General features: G+C 42.2%; 1 protein-coding gene across 1 annotated transcript; it reads left to right on the top strand.

The window, feature by feature from the left end:
• Nucleotides 1-6,188: 6,188 nt before the first annotated feature.
• LOC135547865 (uncharacterized) lies at nucleotides 6,189-6,695 on the top strand. Its single transcript, XM_064977086.1, has one exon. The coding sequence runs from the start codon at nucleotides 6,189-6,191 to the stop codon at nucleotides 6,693-6,695; it is 507 nt and encodes a 168-aa protein (XP_064833158.1).
• Nucleotides 6,696-20,158: the final 13,463 nt, after the last annotated feature.

The raw sequence follows: 20,158 nt of genomic DNA, 5'->3' as shown, positions 1-20,158 counted from the left end.
CTTGTGGAAGGCTACCCAAAACATTTGACCCAAGTAAAACATTTTAAAAGCAATGCTTCCAAATAATAATTGAGTGTATGTAAACTTCTGACCCACTGGGAATGTGATGAAAGAAATAAAAGCTGAAATAAATCATTCCCCCTACTATTATTCTGACATTTCACTTTCTTAAAATAAAGTGTTGATCCTAACTGACCTAAGACAGAGAATGTTTACTAGGATTAAATGTCAGGAATTGTGGATGGATCAGCTTAATATTGGGGAAAGAATGTTGCTTCCAATGTAATTGTCTGCATCATTTCCAATCCCCCATATGTTTTTGGTAAATATATATATCCATACACGCATGCATACATATACGCATATATACACATACCTATACATATATACACATACCTATATAGACATACATACTTTTTTTTAAGATACCTTTATTATTATTCCCCACAAACCCTACCACCGATCCCCCAATTGGAGTAAACCAATAAACACTTCTGCTTTTACCTTCAATTTATACATCTTATACACATTTTACAGACAGTCTACTTTACAATAGTTCTCTCTTGTTTGTTCTTAGTCCTTCCTCTATTTCTGATGTCCATCCAGTTTGATTTCTATTTGTAACTATGTTATTTCACAAAAGTTCCGAACCTATATACATTTTACAGATCTCGTATGCTTTACATTGTTTATCTTGTTATTAGTCCCACCCTTCATCTCCACTCAACCCCTCCCATCTATCTCTCAACAACAGCCATTTCAGATTTCTATTTGCCATATATTTTTCAACTGTGCTGTGATGCTTCACAAAATAATTGAACCTACCTATTCTCATAGCTTCTACAGATTGTAAATTAACAATACATGTTTTTGCTAAAATAATTATTATATTATTGATTGATTGACTATGGCTTTTCAAAGCACCCAGTATTGCTATCTGTAGCGTTAGTTCTAGGCAAATGTTGCAATTCTTCAGCCATTCCTGGACCTAAAACCAAAAACGAGCTACATATGGACAATACCAAAATAAATGATCTAATGACTCTGCCTCCTCACAGCAGAATCTGCAGAGCTGGGAAGATTGTATACCCCATATATATAACATTCTATGAGTTGCAAGAATTTTGTATAGTAATTTATATTGAAAAATGTGAAGTTTTGAATCCAGCGTTGTTTTGCGTATCAATTCATAAACCATGTGCCATGGAATGGGTAATCGAAAATCTCATCCTAACTATTTTGCAATTTATATGGCACAGCTATAAGTTTTTTGGTCCTTGGTATATGTTTTTATTTATCACACTTTTCTTTCACCATTCATGTTCTTTAATACAGGGCCGACATACAAGTTCCTTACTTTCCCCCCCTTCTCCTTGCCTCTTCCATTTTTGTGGTAATGCTGCAATTAATTGGTTGTAATTTTGGGTAGAGCAGACATTTCCATATGTCTGTGTTAGCTGCATGTGTGACATAACTCCACCAGTCCTATTTATGATATCATTCACTAAAATTATACCTTTTTTAAAAATTTCTTCGATAAATACAGTTTTTTTAATCAATTAGTATATTTGAATTTAACCACAATATTTGTTGTACTATTTGTTTTCAGTCCTTTCAGGTGGATTAAACTGAAATTGCAACCAACTTTCTAAGGCTTTTTTAAAAAATAAAGATATTTTGGAGATTATTTCCTTTTCAAACAACCGAAAGTGAGCAGGTGTAATCTGAATAAAGGCGAAAAGGCCCTTCCTAAATTTAGGATGAGACATTTGTACCAATTGACTGGAGAACCAGTTTGTAATTAAGTATAACTTTTGTATGACTGATGCCTTTAGTGAGAGGTCTAATGCTTTCATATTTAATCATTTCTGCCCACCGAATTCATATTCGTTATATAAATAGGCCCTTTTAATTTTATCTGGCTTGCCGTTCCAAATAAAATTGATTATTTTTGTTCATATAATTTAAAGAGCAGATCACTAGGTGTAGGTAAAACTATACGCAAATAGGTAAACTGTGATATGACTAAAGAGTTAATCAGGGTGATTTTTCCACAAATAGACAGGTATTTTCCTTTCCATTGTAGCAAGATCTTATCTATTTTTACTAACTTTCTATAAAAATGTATTGGAGTGAGATCATTTCTTTCTTTTGAGATTTGTATACCGAGTATGTCCACGTCTCCGTCAGACCATTTAATCGGTAAACTACATGGTAATGTAAAATGTGCATTTTTTAGTGATCCAATACGTAATATGGTACATTTATCATAATTTGGTTTTAATCCAGAGAGGATAGCCAAAGTATCTAGATCCTCTAAGAGGCCGTGGAGAGACTCTAATTGTGGTTGTAAATGAAAACATGAATCATCAGCATACAGTGAGACCTTAGGTTTTAAGCCACGGATTTCTAATCCCTTAATATTATTGTTTGATCTGATCTTACCAGCTAACATTTCGATGGCAATAATAAATAGATATGCCGATAGTGGACAACCTTGTTTTACTCCTCTAGATAGTTTAAAACTTTCTGAGATAGCCATTATTTACTATTTTACACCTAGGGTTAATATACATAATCTTAACCCATTCTATAAGAGATTCCCCAAAATTGAAATGTTCTAGGCATTTATATATAAACTCCAGTCGTACTTTACCAAAAGCCTTTTCAAAATCAGCTATGAAAACCAGGCCTGGTGTCCCCAATATTTCATAGTGTTCTATTGTTTCCAGTACTTGTCTTATATTATCTCCAATGTATCGCCCATGTAAAAAACCTGTCTGATTAGGATGAATAATATCTGACAATACTTTTTTAATTCTATGTGCCAAGCATTTTGCTAGGGTTTTTGCATCACAACACTGAAGTGTAAGAGGTCTCCAATTTTTTTAATGGACTGGATCTTTATATATACCACTTGGGTCCTGTTTTAGTAATAATGATATCAGACCTTCTTGTTGCGTGTCTGATAATCTACCATTTATATAGGAGTGGTTAAAACAAGCCAATAATGGTTCTTTGAGTATACCACTGGTATGCCATCCAGCCATGGAGTTTTCCCATCCTTAAAAGGCCCCAATTGCCTCAAGCAGTTCCTCCTCTGTAATTTGGCCTTCACCTGAGTCTTTCAATACAGATACGGCACCATCCGCAACCGCATGGCTCTCCAGAGGGTGGTGCGGTCTGCCCAACGCATATCTGGGGGCACACTGCCTGCCCTCCAGGACACCTACAACACCCGATGTCACAGGAAGGTCAAAAGTTCATCAACCATCCAAGCCACAGCCTGTTCACCCCCCTGTCATCCAGAAGGCAAGGTCAGTACAGGTGCATCAAAGCTGGGACCGAGAGACTGAAAAACAGCTTCTGTCTCAAGGCCATCAGACTGTTAAATAGCCATCACTAGCCGGCTGCCCTATATACATAGACATAGAATCACTGCTCACTTTCATAGTGGACACTAGTCACTTTAATAATGTTTACATACTGTTTTACTAATTTCACATGTACATTTTAAACTGTATTCTATTCTACTGTATTTTAGTCAGTGCCACTCTGACATTGCTCGTCCTAATATTTATATATTTCTTAATTCCATTATTTTACTTTTACATTTGTGTGTATTGTTGTGAATTGTTAGATATTACTGCACTGTTGGGAGGTAGCAACACAAGCATTTCGCTACACCCGCAATAACATCAGTTAAATATATGTATGTGACCAAAAACATTTATTTTATTTTATTTGAAATGAAGCCGCTTTGTTGCTACAATAGTTACATTAGAAGTGTCCATCCAAGAAGGCTCAAGGTCATTGGCCACAGATAAAATGACGTCAAATCACTTTATATCTACCATAGCTATGATTGGATTGAACATGTCAACATCATAATTTAAAAATCTAAGCTAGCAAGCTAGACAAGCAGTCATCATCTTGAATCAAGTTGACAATCTACAGGCAAATCCTTTTCAATCCTTGTCATATGAAGAGAAATTATAGATCAAATTTAGTGGTGCTCATCGGCCATTGGACATAAACCTTACACAACAAGTTGGAAATCGCAAATTCAACAATGAGTGGTTTGGATGGAATCAGTGGCTAACTGAAAGTGTTGCAAAGCAATCACTAGCCTGCTATTCAGTGGAGTGGGTGTGTGATCCAAGTCTGGGTTTAAGGGCCTCTTTTCCAAACTTAAAAGGATAAACATACACCATTAGCCAGAAAATGTTGAATACATTATGAGTGAATGAGTTGTTTGCATCTTTGTTAATTTACAGGAAAAAAATGTTTTCATTCAGTGTGGATGGGTTCCCTGTTTGAAAGGGGGAACTGATGCACTGCAGTTATGTCAGCTCAAGGACAGGGAATAAGATAGCTGGCCATCTCAACACAGGGAAAAACGCAGGACAGAGGAGGTCAGCACTGCTGGTGGAAGTTGATTTGGATCAAATTAGTTTGGTAAAAGAGTTTGGGTTTTGCATTGTAGTGCGTTTCCTATAGTGTCAAATGCTCAACAATATATGCAAAGATATTGTTGGCTCAAGCATGTAAAGACGGAGCTATAGCGGTTTGTTTAGGCTATTATTAGCCTAAAAGGTTGAATACATTGGCCATGCTATCAATCCGGCATTACTTCTGCTGTGTTCAAAACAACTGGAAACTCGGAACTGGGAAGTCTCAGACATCAGTGAGTTCAAGACAACTGGGAACTCGGGAAAAAACAAGCTCTTAATAGGAAAATACGTTTTGAACTGTAATCAAACTCGAAATTCCAAGTCGGGAATACGGTCCTCTTTCTAGAACTGAAAATCACTGATATCATGATTCAACCTTTATTTTTTCCCATAGTTCCCAGTTGTCTTGAAAGCACCATAAATCAAGTGAATGCCAGACTTTGAAGACAAATTTAGATGACAAATTTTCCCACAAGATGGACCGCAGCGCCACCTTCCTGTTCAAGTGAGAACAGCACAAGGTGAGTCCAAAAAGGGCTTGTATGCTACTGCATAAATTATGTAATATGCTAGAGAGATATGTATACTGTAGCTAAGAACGTAATACTAAGTGTATGTTGCGTAGTAAGCTGTTAGTAGCCCATGTGCCTCACCCTAATAATTTGGTCCCTTTCCCCCTCATAACTTAGCATACTGCTCTGATTTGTTGGTGCATATGTAGCCTATAGCCTGTTTTAGAGAAATGTATTAATCTAATATTGTAAAAGCTTTCATTGTCTGCTTATATGCTCCCTTTTTTTATTCTATGGTTCTGACTTTGTGTGCAGGGAGAATACTGTAAGAACGGCCCATGTTCTGAATTCTGTCACTATACATTTCAAAAGTGCTGAACAAATAGTTATATTGACTACGTCCGTCCTAGCCCGCTCATGTCTTAAGCGAAATTACCTCCTATCCGCTTGTCGTCCCCTTAAGCCATAATTTGTACATCTCGATTGTCAGTAGAAATCACATTTGCTTAAGCAAGTCAGCCATATCAGCTATATTTTTTTAAAGGTCCACAGCTTGGTGATGAGCTTGGAGAGGACTATGGTGTAGAGCACAATCAGCACAGCTGCTTCTCTCGTGTCAGTGGGCACTGGGCAAGTGGGCATGATTGTAATCCATACCCAACCCTCCAGTAAGTCGTGATGAACTTGCTCACAAAACTGTTTTGGACAAGACTTACTTTATGACCAATATTATCCTATTTACACTTTGTAGTCAATTTTGACGCTAGAATTGATGTTTCTGACTTATCAATGCCACATACCGTAGGCCGTTTAAAACCAGAGAAGTAGGTTCTAAGGGAGAGTTGTTCCCGAGCTCGTGGAGACCACATTCACGCAGAGATACTGTATATAATGATGAGATGGTCTTGTCTCCGCTCTAACAGTGGGAGACGTCATCCCAAAGGCATGCTTGTAAAAAAAAGTCTGCTTATCGCTGTAATCCCGCGTGAACAGATTTTGCCTCTTCCTCACTGATTCACTGTAAATGCTGCATTTGTCAGCTCAATCATAAACAACCTTCAATTTTAACACGGATCTTCCGCTATATGGATTAGATCCAGCCCCAAGTCCTTGACACATTCACCCTCCTCATCGCCCTTGGGACGGTGCCATCGACCTGCTTGCAGACTCTGCGCCTCCGTGCAGCCACATCTACCCTTTGTCAGAAGCTGAAATCAAGGCTATGGAGGAGCACATCCAGGAGGTTCACCAACAGGGTTTTATGTCCACCTCCCCTGCATTAGCAGGCTTCTTCTTTGTAGTCAAGAGGGCCACCTTGGAGGATCACATCACCCACGTCAGAGTAGTCCTGGAACACCTCCTGGAGAATCACCTGTATGTGAAAGCGGAGAAGTGGCAGTTCTATCAGGCCGCTTTCTACTTCTTAGGATACCAGATCAGTCCACAGGGAGTGACGATAAAGAAGAGGAAGGTCGATACAATCAGGTCATGGCCAGTCTCAACCACCATAAAGGGGCTACAACATTTTTTGAGGATTGCTAACTTCTACTGCCGCTTCATTAGGAACTTCAGCTCTATCGCTTCTCCTCTCACCTCTCTCCTCAAGGGTGGTCCCCATAAGTTGGTGTGGAGTCCAGCAGCCGATAAGGCCTTCCGTATACTGAATGGACGTTTCCCCTCCACCCCGTTGCCGAAACACCCAGATCCTACGTTGCCCTTCATGGTGTAGGTGGATGCTTCAGAAGTGGGCGTTGGGGCCGTCCTGTCCCAACGTCATGGTAACCCACAGAAATTGTATCCATGTGCATACTACTCAAAAACTTCCGTGGGCCTCCCAAGTGGCGCAGGGGTCTATGGCACTGCAGTGCTTGATGCATCACTACGATCCCCGGCTGTATTGCAGCGACTGGGAGACCCATGAGGTGACAAACAATTGACACAGCGTTGTCTATGTTAGGGGAGGGTTTGGCTGGCCGGGATGTCCTAGTGCCATCGTGCTCTAGTGACTCCTGTGGTGGGCCGGGCGCATGCATGCTGACATGGTCACCAGTTATACGGTCTTTCGTCCGACACATTGGAGTTGCTGGCTTCTGGGTTAAGTGAGCAGTGTGAAGAAGAAGTGTTTCGGGGAGGACAAATGGCCTCTCCCTAGTCCGTACAGGAGTTGCAGTGATAGGAAAAGACTGTAACTACCAATTGGATATCACGAAATTGGGGAGAAAAAAGGGTAAAAAAATATAATTAATAAAAGAATAAAGAAAACCATCTCCTGCAGTGAGAAACTATGATGTCGGTGACCAGGAGTTCTAGGTGGTAAGTTGGCATTCGAAGAGTGGAGACACTGGCTGGAGGGCGCATTTCTCATCCTCACCAACCATCGGAACCTGGAGTAAATACAGACAGCGAGGCGGCTGATCCCGCGGCAAGCAAGGTAGGCCCTTTTCTTCACTAGATTTGACTTCACCTTGTCATATCGCCCAAGTTCAAAGAACATCAAAGCTGATGCCCTGTCCCGTCTCATCGATTCAGGAGAGGTTCCTGTCTTGAGTGCACCAATAATTCCTTCCTCCCGAGTTTGTTTTACCTTTATTTAACTAGGCAAGTCAGTTAAGAACAAATTCTTATTTTCAATGATGGCCAAGTGGGTTAACAGTCGGTTAACTGCCTTGTCAGCTCGGGGATTCAAACCTGCAACCTTTCGATTACGAGTCCAACTCTCTAACCACTAGGCTACCCTGCTGCCCCAGGCTATCCGTCCTCCAGAGTCATTACCCCTGTGCTTTGAGACGTAGATGGGGACCTTCGCCAGGCTCTGGAGAGGGAACCCGCGCCTGCTATCTGTCCTCCAGAGCATACCTACGTTCCCACGGTGATAAGGGATCGGCTGTTGACTTGGGCACACACATCCCTCATCGCTGGACACCCAGATATCGCCTGCACTATTCAATGCATCTCCGGAAAGTACTGCTGGCCCCACCTTGGCACAGGACGTTGCTCGCTATGTCAACTTCTGCTCGCTATGTGCCCAAACTAAATCTCCCCAGCACACTCCTTCACCTTCCTGTGTCTCAGCGGCCTTGGTCTCATCTGTTCATTGATTTCATCACTGATCTCACCTCTTCTGAGGGTTTCACTACTATTATGGTTGTTGTTGCCAGATTCTCTAATTTCTGCTTTTTTATCCCTCTCTCCCATTTCTCCATAACGCTCTCCAGGTCACTGAGGCACTGTTCCAGCAGGTCTTCCGGCACTATGGACTTCCAGAGGAAGGACATCATCTCCAATCATGGCATCCTATTCACATCATGGGTATGGAAAGCATTCATGGAGAAACAGGGAGTCACAGTCAGCCTCACTTCAAGTCAGCCCCTTCAAGGTCCTCCGGAGGGTCAACAAGGTTTCCCTCCTCAGGCCAATGGTTCCTGGTCCCCTGGCTGTTGCCATCCCTAGCAACACTCCTCCACCTCCCCAAGACATCAATGGGAGCTCCGCCTATGCCGTCACGTCCCTCCTAGACTCCAAACATCGTGGGGTCTGCTCCAGTACCTGGTGGACTGGGAAGGGTATAATCCAGAGGAGCGCTGTTGAGTCCATCCTGCAGCTGGAGCCATGCGCCAGGAAGTGGGTGCTGTCACGCCAACTCCCACTCTGGCCCTCAACATCGCCAGTCTACTAACCACCAGTCCTGACAACCCACATTACGCACACCTGACAACCATCATTGCGCACACCTGCTCCCCATCGTTATCACTCTGGCTACCAGTCCCCAGATACCCCCTCCAGCTCCTCTCTGTGGAGAAAAAGTTTCAGCTGAATGCACGCCACTGATACAGTGTTTTAATGGCGATATATTTATTTTATTTATTATTTCACCTTTATTTAACCAGGTAGGCAAGTTGAGAACAAGTTCTCATTTACAATAATACAGTAGAAAAATAAGTCTATATACAATGTGAGCAGATGAGGTAAGATAAGGGAGGTAAAGGCAACAAAAAAAGGCCATGGTGGCGAAGTAAATACAATATAGCAAGTAAAACACTGGAATGGTAGATTTGCAGTGGAATAATGTGTAAGGTTGAGGTAGAAATAATAGGGAGCAAAATAAATAAATAAATACAGTAGGGGGAGAGGTAGTTGTTTGGGCTAAATTATAGATGGGATATGTACAGGTGCAGTAATCTGTGAGCTGCTCTGACAGCTGGTGCTTAAAGCTAGTGAGGGAGATAAGTGTTTCCAGTTTCAGAGATGTTTGTAGTTCGTTCCAGTCATTGGCAGCAGAGAACTGGAAGGAGAGGCAGCCCAGAACATCAGCTGACTGGATTTGGGAGAAGGAGAAATGGGGAAGGGTTGGGCGAGTTGCTGTGGGGGATGCAGTGCTGTTGACCGGGGTAGTAGTAGCCAGGTGGAAAGCATGGCCAGCCGTAGAAAAATGCTTATTGAAATTCTCAATTATAGTGGATTTATCAGTGGTGACAGTGTTTCCTATCTTCAGTGTAGTGGGCAGCTGGGAGGGGGTGTTCTTATTCTCCATGGACTTTACAGTGTCACAGAACGTTTTTGAGTTTGTGTTGCAGGAAGCAAATTTATACTGCTCATAAATATACTGTTCATAGCATTTGAATAGTACTAATTTGAACAGAATAATATTAGAATGTGATCCAATAGGGGTGAAAATGCCTTCAAACCATAAACTCAAATAGTTTCTCTTCAGCCCCCCTGCACTACTAGGCCTACCTCTGGTATGGTATGTCGGAGACACCATTGCCGTGTGCACGACAGCAGTGCAATCAGTTATTCAATTCTAGACACACACTCTCACAGCTAAAGTTGAATGACGGGCTTTATATTTTATTTCCCTGATGTGATGGGTTCTTGTTGAAATGGGTTTGTGTTGGGATGATTGTCCTGTTATTGATATTGGATGCAATCAAAATGTGGAGTTCATTATTTATTGTGTATGTTATCCAGTAGGGATGTACAGGTACAGTACCAGTCAAAAATTTGGACACACCTACTCATTCCAGGGTTTTTCTTTATTCTTGCTATTTTCTACATTGCAGAATAATAGTGGAGACATCAAAACTATGAAACAACATATGGAAACATGTAGTAACCAAAAAAACTGTTATCCAAATTAAAAAAATATATATATTTGAGATTCTTCAAAGTAGCCACCCCTTGCATTGATGACAGCTTTGCACACTCTTGGCATTCTCTCAACTAGCTTCATGAATGGATTTCAACTAACAGGTGTGCCTTGTTGAAAGTTCATTTGTGGATTTTATTTTCCTTTGAGCCAATCAGCTGTGTTGTGACAAGCCCTATTTGGTAAAAGATCAAGTCCATATTATGGAAACATCTCAAATAAGCAAAGAGAAACAACAGGCCATAATTACTTTAATTCAGTCAATCCAGAAAATGTCAAGAACTTTGAAAGTTTCTTCAAGTGCAGTCCCAAAAACCATCAAGTGCTAAACTGGCTCTCATGAGGATCGCCACAGGAAAGGAAGACCCAGAGTTACATCTGCTGCAGAGGATAAATTCATTAGTTACCATCCTCAGAAATTTCAGCCCAAATAAATGCTTCAGAGAGTTCAAGTAACAGACAAATCTCAACATCAACCGTTCAGTGAAGACTGTGATTCAGCCTTCAAGGTTGAATTACTTTTTTAAAAAACACTACGAAAGGACACCAATAAGAAGACTTGCTTTTTATTTATTTTTTACCTTTATTTAACTCGGTAAGCCAGTTAAGGACACATTCATAATTTCAATGATGGTCTAGGAATAGTGGGTTAACTGCCTTGTTCAGGGGCAGAATGACAGATTTTTACTTTGTCAGCTTGGGGATTCAATCTTGCAATCTTTCGGTTACTAGTCCAACACTCTAACCACTAGCATACCTGCCGCCCCAGCTACACCGTAGGGATGGTGCCAGGTTTCATCCAGATGTGACGCTTGACATTCAGGACAAAGTGTTCAATCTTGATTTCATCAGACCAGAGAATCTTGTTTCTCATGGTCAGAGTCCTTTAGGTGCCTTTTGCTGAGGAGTGGCTTCCGTCTGGCCACTCTACCATAAAGACCTGATTGGTGGGGTGCTGCAGAGATTGTTGTCCTTCTGGAAGGTGCTCCCATCTCCACAGAGGAACTCTGGATCTCTGTCATATTTCAATCAGATTCTAGGTCACCTCCCTGACCAAGGCCCTTCTCTCCCGATTTCTCACTTTGGCCGGGTGGCCAGCTCTAGGAAGAATCTTGGCGGTTCCAAATTTCTTCCATTTAAGAATGATGGAGGCCACTGTGTTCTTGGGGACCTTCAATGCTGCATACATTTTTTGGTACCCTTCCCCAGATGGACAATTGCTTCGACCTTGTGGCTTGGTTTTTGCAAAGACATGCACTGTCAACTGTGGGACCTTATATAGACGGGTGTGTGCCTTTCCAAATCATGTCCAATCGATTGCATTTACCACAGTTGGACTCCACTCAAGTTGTAGAAACATCCCAATGATGATCAATGGAAACAGGATGCACCTGAGTTCAATTTTGAGTCTCATAGCTAAGGGTCTGGATACATACGTAAATAAGGTATTTCTGGTTTTTATTTGTAATGAATTTGCAAAATAAATCAAAAAACATGTTTTCGCTTTGTCATTATGGGGTATTGTGTGTAGATTGATGAGGAGGAAAATGTATTTAATCAATTTTAGAATGAGGCTGTGATGTAACAAAATGTGGAAAAAGGGACTGTGTCCTAATACTTTCCGAATACACTGTATATTGGCAACCTGAAACACCATCGGCGGTCCATCTCTCCAGCCCTGGTTCTCAGGTCCTTGTCCACCCCAGAACAAAGCTGCCTACTCAGGCAGCAGGGCAGGCTCCTCTCCAGGTCCAGGATGGTGATTGCCCGCTGTAGGCACATATGTTCATAACAATGAATGAGCTATGATCATACTGTCCACCAAAACAAGCAGCACAGTGCCATTTCCTTGCATCAGTCAGTCAGTCCGGCCGTTTGTCCGTCAGTCCGTGGTGGACCACCTGTACTTTCCAGATGCTGGTGCTCTCCAGGGACATCTTCTCCACAGTGCGGCTCATGACGGCGATGAGCATGTTGAGCAGCAGGATGTATGTGAGCATGATGTAGAAGATTTGCAGCAGAACACCTCCTTGTAATGGTACCTAGAAAAAACATATTCCTTATTTCCATAAATAACTCCCCACTTTTCCACCGTGATAGCTAGTACAGTTGAAGTCGGACGTTTAAGTACACTTAGGTTGGAGTCATTAATGAAACTCATTTTTCAACCACTCCACAAATTTCTTGTTAACAAACTATAGTTTCGGCAAGTTGTTTAGGACATCTACTTTATGCATGACACAAGTCATTTTTCCAACAATTGTTTACAGACAGATGATTTCAATATCACAATAGGAAAAGCATCTATATACAGTGTGTGCAAATTAGGTAAGATTGGGGAGGTAAAGGCAATAAATAGGCCGTAGTGGCGAAGTAATTACAATAAAGCAATTAAACACTGGAGTGATAGATGTGCAGAAGATGAATATGCAAGTAGAGATACTGGGGTGCAAAGGAGCAAAATATATATATATATAATAAAAATATGGAGATGAGGTAGTTGGATGGGCTATTTACAGATGGGCTATGTACAGGTGCAGTGATCTGTGAGCTGATCTGACAGTTGATGCTTAAAGTTAGTGAGGTAGATGTGAGTCTCCAGCTTCAGTAATTTTTTAAATCTGTTCCAGTCATTGGCAGCAGAGAACTGTAAGGAATGGCGGCCAAAGGAAGAATAGGCTTTGGGGGTGACCAATGAAATATACCTGCTGGAGCGCGTACTACGGGTGGATGCTGCAATGGTGACCAGTGAGCTGAGATAAGGCAGGGCTTTACCGAGCAACGACTTATAGATGACCTGGAGCCAGTGGGTTTGGGGACGAACATGAAGCGAGGCGAACGAGAGCATACAGGTCGCAGTGGTGGATAGTATATGGGGATTTGGTGACGTAACGGATGGCACTGTGATAGACTGCATCCAATTTGCTGAGTAGAGTGTTGGAGGCTATTTTATTTATGACATCACCGAAGTCGAGGATCGGTAGGATAGTCAGTTTTACGAGGGTATGTTTGGCAGCATGAGTGAAGGATGCTTTGTTGCGAAATAGGAATCCGATTCTAGATTTAATTTTGGGTTGGAGATGCTTAATGTAAGTCTGGAAGGAGAGTTTGCAGCCTAACCAGACACCTAGGTATTTGTAATTGTCCACATTGTCACGACTTCCACCGAAGTCAGTTCCTCTCCTTGTTTGGGTGGCGGTCGGCGTCACCGGTATTCTAGCCATTGTCGATCCACTTTTAATTTTCCATTTGTTTTGTCTTGTTTTCCTACACACCTGGTTCTCATTTCCCTCATTAAGTTTAGTGTATTTAGCCCTCTGTTCTCCCCATGTCTTGTGTGGAATTGTTTATTGTAAATGCTGGTGCACATGTTGACTGGTGCGCGACGGGTTTTGTACCCATGTCTTGTAATTCTTTATGCCGTTGGTTTGGTATTAAACTGCTCCGGCTATTACCTAGTTCTGCTCTCCTGCGTCTGACTTCCCTGCCACCGGTTATGCACCCCTGACACACATATTCTAAGTCAGAACCGTCCAGAGTAGTGATGCTGCATGGAGGGGCAGGTGCGGGCAGCGGTTGGTTGAAGAGCATGCATTTAGTTTTATTTGCATTTAAGAGTAGTTGGAGGCCACAGAAGGCCTCCAATGCCATGTATGGCATTGTAGCTCGTCTGGAGGTTAGTTAACACAGTGTCCAAAGAAGGGCCAGCAGTATACAGAATGGTGTCGTCTGAGTAGAGGTGGATTAGAGAATCACCAGCAGCAAGAGCGACATCATTGATGTATACAGATAAGAGAGTTGGCCTGAGAATTGAACCCTGTGGCACCCCCATAGAGACTGCCAGAGGTTCAGACAACAGGCCCTTCAATTTGGCACACTGAACTCTTGTACTTTTTGGAGAAATGTCCTCTGGTCTGATGAAACAAAAATAGAACTTTTTGGCCATAATGACCATCGTTATGTTTGGAGGAACAAGGGGAAGGCTTGCAAGCCGAAGAACACCATCCCAACTGTGAAGCACGGGGGTGGCAGCATCATGTTGTGGGGGTGCATTGCTGCAAGAAGGACTGGTGCACTTCACAAAATAGATGGCAACATGAGGAGGAAAATTATATGGATATATTGAAGCAACATTTCAAGACATCAGTCAGGAAGTTAAAGATTGGTCGCAAATGGGTCTTCCAAATGGACAGTGACCCCAAGCATACTTCCAAAGTTGTGGAAAAATGGCTTAAGGACAACAAAGTCAAGTTATTGGAGGGACCATCACAAAGCGCTGACCTCAATCCCATATAAAATTTGTGGGCAGAACTGAAAAGCATGTGCAAGCAAGGAGGCCTACAAACCTGACTCAGTTACACCAGCTCTGTCAGGAGGAATGGGCCAAAATTCACCCAACTTATTATGGGAAGATTGTGGAAGGCTACCCAAAACGTTTGACCCAAATTAAACAACTTAAAGACAATGCTAAAGACAATGCTACCAAATACTAATTGAGTGTATGTAATCTTCTGACCCACTGGGAATGTGCTGAAATAAATAATTCTCTCCACTATTATTCTGACATTTCACATTCTTAAAATAAAGTGGTGATCCTAACTGACCTAAGACAGGGAATTTTTACTAGGATTAAATGTCAGGAATTGTGAGAAACTGAGTTCAAATGTATTTGGCTAAGGTGCATGTAAACTTCCGACTTCAACTGTATATGAAATTGATTTAGAGATCAAACATGATGTGATATGTGTTCAAGAAACATGACTTGGACCACATCTTGTTTTATTTTTCCTGGTTATTGCTCAATCAGATCTGATAGATCAATTGTACAGGGTGGTGGTTGTATATAATATAACTGTCCCATCTGAATATGAATGTGTGATGGTGGAAATCTACAGTGCATGTAGTAATATTAAGTTATACAATTTGTACAACCCTTGTCGTCAACTGTCTGTAGTGATCTTTGATGAAATATCAGGAGAATTGAGCTCTAAAGAGATATTGTGCGGCGACTTTAATGCACACAGTAGTTTATGGGGAAGTAGACATACAGATGCTAATGGTACTATTGTGGAAGATATGATGGAAACAAGAGCATTAGCATGTCTTAACGATGAATGTGGTACAAGAGTTGATGTTGTTCGAGGGGTTACATCCTGCCTGGACCTCACAATGGCTTCTAACTCTATTGCATCTATGTGTGAATGGAATGGAATTAATCATTCTACTGTTGGAAGGGATAATTTCCCGGTTTAGGGTACCATGAACGTTGATGTTATTATTCCAGATAGGGTACCATTCAGAAGATGGGGCTTTCATAAAGCAGACTGGGAAACGTTTGGTGATCATTGCTTAAAGTAAGTTGGAGAGTTGTCTTTAGAAAGGCCGGTTGATGTATGTGCTGCCTCTGTGACATCTGATTTTAAGTGCTGAGAATTTATATGTACCAGTGGGTGAAGTGGGTGAGTAAAGGAAGGTGGTTCATTGGTGGACTGAAGAGTGCACTGCAGCTATTCAAGAAAGAAATAGTGCTTACAGAGTGTTGCATAGGAATATGACTACTGAGAATCTAGTTGACTTCCAAAGGAAAGATAGCTTTAGTTTGCATGGTTTTTAAGTCTGTCATAGAGAAATGCATGGAGACAGTTCTGCTTTACAATAGACAGGGGTACTGAGCTGGGGGATGTATGGTCTATATAGAAGAAGATGACTGGATAAAGCAAGTCCACTCAAATTCCAGTTTTGTTTGTGGGTCAAAAAATGGCCATAATTGATCAAGTAAAAGCTGACTTGTTGGAGAAGATATCTGCTAAGGTACATATTGGGGTTACTTTGGATGAAGTATAGTGCATTCGGAAAGGATTCAGACCCCTTGACTTTTTCCACATTTTCTTACGTTATAGCCCTATTTAAAAAAAAAAATTCCCCTCATAAATCCACACACAAAACCCCATAATGACAAAGCAAAAACAGTTATTTACATTTTTTTACAACTTTATACAAAAAAAAAGAAACAACATTTAAATAAGTATTCAGACCCTTTACTCAGTACTTTGTTGAAGCACCGTTGGCAGCGATTAGAGCCTCGCGTCTTCTTGGGGATGACGCTACAAACTTAGCACACTTGTATTTTGAGAGTTTCTCCCATTGTTCTTTGAAGATCCTCTCAAGCTCTGTCAGGTTGGATGGGGAGCGTCACTGCACAGCTATTTCCAGGTCTCTCCAGAGATGTTCAATTGGGTTCAAGTCCAGGCTCTGGCTGGGCCACTCAATGACATTCAGAGACTTGTCCCGAGGCTAATCCTCCATTGTATTAGCTGTGTGCCTAGGGTTGTTGTCCTGTAGTAAGGTGAACATTCGTCCCAGACTGAGGTCCTGAGCGCTCTGGAGCAGGTTTTCACTCTAGTAACTCCCCATCCCGCATGCGGGAGCGTAATCATCGACTGACGCTAATTAGCATAACGCAACGGACATAAATATTCCTAGAAAATATTCCTATTCATGAAAATCACAAGTGAAATATATTGAGACACAGCTTAGCCTTTTGTTAATCACCTTGTCATCTCAGATTTTCAAAATATGCTTTACAGCCAAAGCTAGACAAGCATTTGTGTAAGTTTATTGATAGCCTAGCATAGCATTTTGCCCAGCTAGCAGCAGGTAAGTTGGTTACAGAAATCAGAAAAGCAATCAAATTAAATCGTTTACCTTTGATGAGCTTCGGATGTTTTCACTCACGAGACTCTGAGTTAGATAGCAAATGTTCCTTTTTTCCAAAAATATTATTTGTGTAGGCAAAATAGCTCCGTTTGTTCTTCACGTTTGGCTGAGAAATCGCCCGGAAATTGCAGTCACAAAAACGGCGTAGAATATTCAAAATTTGCTCCATAATATCGACAGAAACATGGCAAACGTTGTTTATAATCAATCCTCAAGGTGTTTTTCAAATATCTATTCAATAATATATCCATCGGGACAATTTGTTTTTCAGTAGTACCAATTGGAATAATGGCTACCTCTGTATTTTACGCGAGAGTCACTCTGGGAGCCAATGTAGCCACTTACGGGTATTCTTCAACATAAATGTGTAAAACTACGTCACAATGCTGTAGACACCTTGGGGAATACGGAGAAAAAGTAATCTGGTTGATAGCCCATTCACTGCTCAATAGGGAAGCATTGGAACGCAGCGCTTTCAAAACATGAGGCACTTCCTGATTGGATTTTTCTCAGGCTTTTGCCTGCAATATCAGTTCATATTCTTGTCCTGGCAAAATATCCTGTTTACTACGGGAACATTATTTTTCCAAAAATGACAATACTGCCCCCTAGTCACAAAAGGATCTCTCTGTACTTTGCTCCGTTCAGCTTTGTCTGACGCAAACCCAACACCTCTCATCACTCCGAGAACACCATCCCCACAGTGAAGCATGGTGGTAGCAGCATCATGCTGTGGGATGTTTTCACCGACAGGGACTGGGAAACTCGTCAGAATTGAAGGAATGATGGATAGCGCTAAATACAGGGAAATTCTTGAGGGAAACCTGTTTCAGTCTTCCAGAGATTTCAAATCAAATCAAATCAAATCAAATCAAATTTATTTATATAGCCCTTCGTACATCAGCTGATATCTCAAAGTGCTGTACAGAAACTCAGCCTAAAACCCCAAACAGCAAGCAATGCAGGTGTAAAAGCACGGTGGCTAGGAAAAACTCTCTAGAAAAGCCAAAACCTAGAAAGAAACCTAGAGAGGAACCAGGCTATGTGGGGTGGCCAGTCCTCTTCTGGCTGTGCCGGGGGAGATTATAACAGAACATGGCCAAAATGTTCAAATGTTCATAAATGACCAGCATGGTCAATAATAATAAGGCAGAACAGTTGAAACTGGAGCAGCAGCACGGCCAGGTGAACTGGGGACAGCAAGGAGTCATCATGTCAGGTAGTCCTGGGGCATGGTCCTAGGGCTCAGGTCCCCCGAAAGAGAGAAAGAAAGAGAGGAGAGAATTAGAGAAAACACACTTAAATTCACACAGGACACCAAATTGTACAGAAGTACTCCAGATATAACAAACTGACCCAACCCCCCTGACACAAACTATTGCAGCATAAATACTGGAGGCTGAGACAGGAGGGGTCAGGAGACACTGTGGCCCCATCCGAGGACACCCCCTGACAGGGCCAAACAGGAAGGATATAACCCCACCCACTTTTCCAAAGCACAGCCCCCACACCACTAGAGGGATATCTTCAACCACCAACTTACCATCCTGAGACAAGGCTGAGTATAGCCCACATAGATCTCCGCCATGGCACAACCCAGACAGGATGGCCACATCAGTGAATCAACCCACTCAGGTGACGCACCCCTTCCAGGGACGGCATGAGAGTGCCGGCCAGGCAGAGACAGCTAGGCCGGTTCGTTGCTCCAGAGCCTTTCCGTTCACCTTCCCACTCCCACTCCTACACTCAATCATATGACCCACTGAAGAGATGAGTCTTCAGCAAAGACTTAAAGGTTGAGAACGAGTTTGCGTCTCTGACATGGGTAGGCAGACTGTTCCATAAAAATGGAGCTCTATAGGAGAAAGCCCTGCATCCAGCTGTTTGCTTAGAAATTCTAGGGACAATTAGGAGGCCTGCGTCTTGTGACCGTAGCGTACGTGTAGGTATGTACGGCAGGACCAAATCAGAGAGATAGGTAGGAGCAAGCCCATGTAATGCTTTGTAGGTTAGCAGTTTTGAGTTTTGAGTTTAGATTTGAGACTAGGATGGAGGTTCACCTTCCAGCAGGACAATGACCCTAAGCATACTGCTAAAGCAACACTCGAGTGGTTTAAGGGTAAACATTTAAAGGTCTTGGAATGGCCTAGTCAAAGCCCAAACCTCAATCCAATTGAGAATCTGAGGTTTGAGGTGGCGCAGTGGTCTAAGGCACTGCATCGCAGTGGCTACCAACTGTGCTACCAGAGATTCTGGGTTCGAGCCCAGGCTCTGACACAGCCGGCCACGACCCGGAGGCCTATGAGGTGGCACACAATTGGCCCAGCGTTGTCTGTAAGGGAGGGTTTGGTAAGGGAGGGTTTGGCCGGCAGGGATATCCTTGTCTCATTCCGCACTAGCGACTCCTGTGGCGGGCCGGGTGCACGCTGACCAGGTCGGTAGGTGTACGGTGTTTCCTACAACACATTGGTGCGGCTGGCTTCCAGTTTGGATGTGCGTTGTGTCAAGAAGCAGCGCGTCTTGGTTGGGTTGTGTTTCGGAGGATGCATGGCTCTCAACCTTCGCCTCTAGGTTAGCAGTTTTGGCCCCCCAATGGTGGAACAAACTCCCTCACGACGCCAGGACACGACGCCAGGACAGCAGAGTCAATCACCACCTTCCGGAGACACCTGAAACCCCACCTCTTCAAGGAATACCTAGGATAGGATAAGTAATCCTTCTCACCCCCCCCCCCCTTAAATGATTTAGATGCACTATTGTAAAGTGGCTGTTCCACTGGATGTCAGAAGGTGAATTCACCAATTTGTAAGTCGCTCTGGATAAGAGCGTCTGCTAAATGACTTAAATGTAATGTAATGTAATGCCTCTCCTGAGTCCGTACAGGAGTTGCAGTGATGAGACAAGACAGTAACAACTACCTGGGGAGAAAAGGGGGGTAAAATAATTACAAATAAAAGAGAATCTGTGTTATGACAAAGATTGTTTCAAGTCGGAACCCATCCAACTTGAAGGAGCTCGAGCAGTTTTTCCTTGAAGAATGTGCAAAAATCCCAGTGGCTAGATTTGCAGCTGTAATTGATACAAAGTATTGACTTTGGGGGGGATGAATAGTTGTGCACACTCAAGTTCTGTTTTTTTGTCTTATTATTCTTATTTCTTATTTCTTTATTGTTTCACAATAAAACATATTTTGCATCTTGTGTGAATCAAATGATACAAACCCTCAAAAAATCTATTTCAATTCTAAGTTGAGAGGCAACAAAATAGGAAAAATGCCAAAGGGGGTGAATACTTTTGCAAGATTGCACAGATTCATCCATCAGAATGTC

This window comes from Oncorhynchus masou, chromosome 11 (assembly GCF_036934945.1).
Source record: "Oncorhynchus masou masou isolate Uvic2021 chromosome 11, UVic_Omas_1.1, whole genome shotgun sequence".
In the NCBI taxonomy this organism is placed as follows: domain Eukaryota; kingdom Metazoa; phylum Chordata; class Actinopteri; order Salmoniformes; family Salmonidae; genus Oncorhynchus; species Oncorhynchus masou.
Note: the sequence above shows the minus strand (reverse complement) of the source record. Positions and strands in the feature narration are given on the sequence as shown.

Excerpts from the sequence above, each read along its gene's own strand:
- LOC135547865 (XM_064977086.1), top strand. The coding sequence starts at position 6,189 with ATGGAGGAGCACATCCAGGAGGTTCACCAACAGGGTTTTATGTCCACC.